General features: G+C 45.2%; 1 protein-coding gene across 1 annotated transcript in view; it reads left to right on the top strand.

The window, feature by feature from the left end:
• The first annotated feature begins 1,005 nt into the window (after positions 1–1,005).
• The window catches only part of STARD9 (StAR related lipid transfer domain containing 9), a 313,170-nt gene continuing 307,835 nt past the window's right edge, over positions 1,006–6,340 (top strand). Inside the window, exon 1 of the mRNA XM_069730886.1 lies at positions 1,006–1,163. Coding sequence (XP_069586987.1) covers positions 1,117–1,163 — 47 coding nt within the window. The 5' untranslated portion in view covers positions 1,006–1,116. The remainder of the gene's footprint in view (positions 1,164–6,340) is intronic.

The raw sequence follows: 6,340 nt of genomic DNA, 5'->3' as shown, positions 1-6,340 counted from the left end.
GCTCATTATACTGTATGGAGCAATATATGGGGCGTTATTCTGCATGGGGCGCTGTGCGGTGCCCACAATACTGTATGGAGCAATATATGGGGCTCATTATTCTGTATGGAGCACTGTGGTGCCCAGACTGTATGGAGGACTATACTGTCTGATTTATGATCTATTGTAGAATGTACAATAGTTATCACTCATGTAATGTATGGCTGGACTGTATATGAGATGGGAGCCCTATGGGGGGGCTGTACTGTATATGTGTTTGGGGGGACGCCGTTTTGAAGTTTGCCTCAGGCAGCAGTGTGGCTAGGTTCACCCCTGTGTGCAGGTATAGCTGGTACTGTAAAACACAGCTGAAAATTTGCAAAACAAATGCGGCAAAAAAAACAAGCCTGGTGTTAACATAACCTAAGGATGTTGCATCATGTTTTTTGGGGGCACTAAACAAAAACGCAGCAAACACTCAGGAAAACCTGCTTTTGTAAGCAGAGTCCTTACTACCTGCAGAAAGAAACGCAGAAAAACTGCAACATGTGAACATAGCGTAAAACGTCTAGAAAGGATCTTACCTCGTATTTTAATTTGCCACAAATTTATCAAACATTTGTGATATTTTAGTGCAAAGTTCACACGCGTAAAAAAAAAAACCCCGACAAAACAAAACGCAATAGATGAAGAGGGGAAAAGTTCCAAAAAAGTGTCCGGGTGTCTATGCGTGACATAAACCTCTCACATCTTGCGACTTTTACCTCACAGTTATGTTTGGCCCTCATTAGTGGTGACACTTGAAGAGACATTTGTCCCCTCTGTCACGCATCTCTCCAGACTACAGAGGCCGTGAGGAGATGTTGTCAGGATCACAGAAGAGGACGCTGAGGTGTTTCTCCTGGTTACAGCTGATTACAAGCCAGCAGATCCAAGACACACCCCTTCAATCGCTGCAAAGTGGCAGCTTCCCAATGGGCTGGACCAAACCAAAACACACAACATAGGGGTGGGCGTGGTGAGCGAACGGAGCATTGGATTGCTGAGGATCACTCCCGAGGACGGCGGCTCCATGCACTGGTGGCACAGCCGGGGAACGCGGCCCGGGACGGGACATGAGGCTCTGCAGTAGCCACAATGGCCAATGTCAGGGTAGCGCTGCGGGTGAGGCCGCTCAGCAGGAGGTAAGTGCTGTGGGGAGACTACTGTGAGGGCATGCTGAGAGTTGTAGATACAGATAGTAATGACATGAACTCCTTCACTTCCCATGTATATGCAGCTGGTCTGAGGGCTCAAATAATGTGGAAAGTTCTCACTGAATGTGTTAAAGGGTTAAATATATATATATATATATATATATATATATATATATATATATATATATATATATATATATATATACTGTATATATATATTTTTTTTTGTGAGACTGGTAACATAGGATGAGGCATACTCGCTGCTGTCCTGACGATCGAGCTGTGGTCAGAACTGACAACTTTGCCGCCTCGATTTTGCAGAAGTGTCGTGATCGGCTGCAGCGGTTAGGTGACTAGAACAGCGCCTCATCGAATGTTCTCTGATGATGTGATGTTCCAGTTATCTGACCACTTCAGTGGTCACGTAATATCGGGCGCTGGATCCTTGGGGAAGGGGGTGCCGAGGCTGCTGTTATACCCAGTCCTTGGAGATTAGGGTGGCCCAGAAGGTCCCATATAACTAGCCCATTACTATTAAAGATCCCTGATATTTGGGGGCCCTTGCACAAGTTGCAGCACTGATACTTTAATTTGGTATTTTATAACCACGCGTGACTAAGAAAAAAAAGTAATACAATTACCGCTAGACAGCCCCTATTTAACAAGAAATGTAACTATTCCTGTGCAAAATCTAGTGATGGTTTAATGATGACTGCAGCAGTGATGGCCCGAGCGAGTCCCATCTGCGCTATTGGGCCTTTCACTGATCAAATTGTTTACGTCCGAGAAAAACGGACCAATTATTCTGATCAGACTTTGATCACAGTGTAGTACAAGTGTCATCCAATCGTATCGTACATGGAGGGAAAAGAAAAATTCTCCACCTTCTCTATTCTGACAGTAGTCTGTGAAGATCAGACCGCACTTGGATGTCATCTGAATGCAGTTTTTTCCCCTTTTTGTTCCCCCACCCCCCTTTTCCATTTTCCCTTCACAAAGCTTTTGGTTTGCATTGCAGGTTTTGATCTGACCCTTGATCAGAATCGGACATGTCTTAACAATTTTGCAGACCTATCTGTCCTTGAGTAAATCATGGAAATTTGAATGGCTCCACAGATACGAGTGCTGTCCATGAAAATCACGAATAGTGATCATACACAAAAATCGAATGTCCGAATAAGCCCTAAGGCAGAGGTGATTGAGCCTCACTCTGTGGGTAATATCTAAGTTAAAGGGGTATTCTGGTTTACACAAATTCCACTGCATTGGTGCGAACTGTTCGATCAGTGTGTCCCCGATTGCTGGATTCACCCCTTCATTCCAAACAAAGGCACCATGTCCCCCATTTATCCCAGAGGACATGGAGGACTTCAGTGGACACATGCCCTGCCAATGTCTATGGCAATGACAAAGGAAGACGAGTGCTTCCGCAGTTCTTCTTTCCATTGAATGGCAGAGCACCAATTGGGAATGCTCTCTATATAAAGGGGTATTCCCAAACCTATTTATCCCTGATATACCGGTCAGGGGATAGCTTACTAATCGCTGGGGGTCTGACCACTGGGACACCCATTCAGGGGCAGACATATTGGTGCAACTTGTGCAGATGCACAGGAGCCAAAGTGGTAAGGGGGCCATTATGACTGCCAAACACTGGTGGAATTGTGGATTATGATGAGCTGTTGAACTAGAAAGGTCCCATATGTTGTTTTTGCACAGGAGCCCTCTTCTGCCTGTGTCCACCAGTACACCCAATGATACCTAGATCAGGACTCTGAGAACCAGACTTTGCAGAGTCCCATCTGATTGCAGTAGGGATGCCTATTGCAGAGCCCTGATCTCAGGATCACATGAGGGTCTTGATGGTTGGACCCCCAGTGATCCGTAAGTTAGCACCTATAAAATTAATAGGGGTTAACTTAATATTTTATGAATAAACAACTCCATCTGGCCCTGTTTTTGGAGCTGAGTGAGGGGACACGGGACCCCTGTTATAATTATTGGGGTCCCAGTATTTGGACTGGCCCCAATCTAACAATTATTGCTTACTGTATACAGTGACTAGAAGGTGATACTTTGATTAGCCCAGAAAGTTACATGATTACTTGTCTGTATGGGATGCAGCTGGGCAGGATGGAAGGAGCTTTCTTATCCCTTTTTGGTGATATACTGTAAATGTAACAGATGGATGGCCGCATGTACAGAATTTTATTTAGCTCAGTGGAAGCATCTCGTATTCATATGCGGCTTGTCGCAATATGATCTGTGTTCACTGTAGAAAAAAATCATCCCTTCACTGTAAAGTCAGAGACGCGTGAACTATTATCTGCTATTCTTCAACAAAACATCCTACGTTTGGAGAAACCAAGAACCAGGCAGACTTCCTTAAAATCCATTTCCTGTTGCTTTTCCAGTCTCCCTTGTCTGGGCTTTAAATTACTATGTTGAAAGAGCCGCTGAGACGGGAGAGATCATGTGACCACCCAAACTAGTCCTCCAGTCTTAGAATACACGTCCTGTGCAAAACCATTGTCAGTACAAAGACCGCATCTCCTGAAGACGCAAGATATGATCGTTGTAATACGATCGTCTCTCCTTATGGCTGGGATCACACATGCGAGAAACACGTCCGTGTTTCGCATGTGAAATCCAAGCTCTGGATCCGGCACTTCGGAGCGGAGCGTGCGGCCGCATAGCAACACATGGAGCCGCACGCTCCGCTCTAGAGTGCCGGCGCCAGAGCTTGGATTTCACATGCAAGACACGGACGTGTTTCTCGCATGAGTGATCCCGGCCTATTGGTGATAAGCAATCGTGCTCTGATCAGGTGATATCTGACCATTCTCGGGTGCTAGCAGTATGTTCGGCATGCTCGAGTACTATTCTCGAGTCCCCACAGCTGCATGTCTCGCGGCTGTTTGACAGCCTTGAGGCTGTCATCACACTATCAGTATTTTGTCAGTATTTTACATCAGTATTTGTAAGCCAAAACCAGGAGTGGGTGATAAATACAGAAGTGGTGCATATGTTTCTATTATACTTTTCCTCTAATTGTTCCACTCCTGGTTTTGGCTTACAAATACTGACCAAATACTGCTAGTGTGACGGCAGCCTTAGGTAATCCCTGCACGTGTCGTGGCTGTAGAACATCTGCGAGACATGCAGCCACTGGGACTCAAACATATTTTCCAGCACGCCGAAGTCACTTTAGCACCCAAGCATGCTCAGATAACACCTTATCGGAGCATGTTCGCTCAACACTATTCTTTATGCTTTCAATATGTGTATACATATACGGTATATATGTATATGTGTGCTATTTTTACAATTCTATATATTAACCTTTTTTGTTGCAGACAATAGAACAAAGCTAAAGTGAGGCCAAGCAAGAGCCCATAACTTACTTCAAAAGAGCCTTGCAAAAGCAGTTAGTTCCAACGATTAGGAAGTATCAGCACTTTAGATGCAACGTATTTTAGGCTACGTTCACATTTGCGTTGTGCGCTGCTGCGTCGGCGACGCAACGCACAACGCAAACAAGAACGCATGCAAAACGCATAGTTTTGCGACGCATGCGTCCTTTTTTTGCCGGATTTTGGACGGAAAAAAAATGCATCTTGCTGCGTCCTCTGCGCCCTAACGCTTGCGGCAAAAAAGACGCTTGCATCGCAAAACGCATGCAAACGCATGTCCATGCACCCCCATGTTAAATATAGGGGCGCATGGCGCATGCGTCACCGCGGCTGCGCCCTACGCAGCCCGGCAGAACGCTAATGTGAACGTAGCCTAAAGCTGCATCCAAAACACTATGTTCTCATCATGCAGGTAAATCCATATATGTTCACTGAACCACGCTGATTTATCCAAATACATTCTATTCTTGACGTTTCTGTTGCGGAGACTAGCATCTCCGCAAGAGAAATTAACATGGTGCTGCTCGTAACCAGCGCTGCATGTCAGCATGCATGATTTTAATTTTTTTATTTTTTTGTTCTTTCTCCAAATCTAGCAATACAGGAGATAGCTGCTGTCTGTTTTTTTCTGCAGACTGGTATCTCTCCCAAACCTCCCATACATAGGAGGCTAGACTCTACCAAAGATTCATGTGTTGTTTTTAATGGGTGAGAAAAAGGGGTAAGGACACAGTTAGATTCCTGTGATCATGGCTTGCCTTGAAACTATCTGCCTTAGAAACCTGCAGTGTTTTATTTTTATTTTTTGGTACTTTTTACCCACTGTTTTTGAGTTTGGGGAATTTTTAAAATCTCCTTTACGCTCTATATATCTATATGCTGTAGAAACTTCTACCAACTTGGGTTGCTGCCAGCATCTTATCGTCTGCTGACAGATCTGTTGGGACAGTGATGAGAACAACACTGTTTCTTTGCAGGTCTGAGGTCCTGGGTTCAAATCCCACTAAGGCTACTTTCACACTAGCGTCGGTACGGGGCCGTCGCCATGCGTCGGCCCGGCGTACTGACGCAAACTGTGAAGAAAATGAACAACGGGGGCAGCGGATCCAGTTTTACAATGCATCCGCTGCCCCATTGTAAGGTCCGGGGAGGAGGGGGCGGAGTTCCAGCCGCGCATGCTCGGTCGGAAAAAGCGGAACCGACGGACTGCAAAAACATGACACATCCTTCGCACGACGGATGCAACGTGTCGCAATGCGTTACTAATGAAAGTCTATGGAGAAAAAACGCATCCTGCGGGCAACTTTGCAGAATGCGTTTTTTCTCCAAAATGACGCATTGCGACGGATGCCAAACGACACTAGTGTGAAAGTAGCCTTAGGACAACATCTTCAAGGAGTTTGTATGTTATCCCTGTGTTTGTGCTTCCTCCGAGTTCTCCGATTTCTTCTCACATACTGAATGGGAATTTTGATTGTGGGGACAATGGTAATGTCTGCAAAGCACTATGGAATTAATGGTTCTTTATAAATAAGGTCTTCCTGCATATCTACAATTGGAAAATTACCTGCTGAGATTTTAACACCATTCCGGGCCACGTTCATTTATGCATTAGAGGCTCCTTTATGGTCACGTCTGTTGGAGGCTCAGTGGGGAGGGCCCTTCGTGTAAGGATCCTACTCTGTTGTGTTTAGCTTTTATAATGGAAACCATGGGTCAAATCATGTGTACAGAGGATTGCTATTTGTGCAG

Source organism: Ranitomeya imitator, chromosome 1, assembly GCF_032444005.1.
Source record: "Ranitomeya imitator isolate aRanImi1 chromosome 1, aRanImi1.pri, whole genome shotgun sequence".
Taxonomy (NCBI): Eukaryota; Metazoa; Chordata; class Amphibia; order Anura; family Dendrobatidae; genus Ranitomeya; species Ranitomeya imitator.
This window is presented reverse-complemented; position numbering and strand designations above follow the sequence as displayed.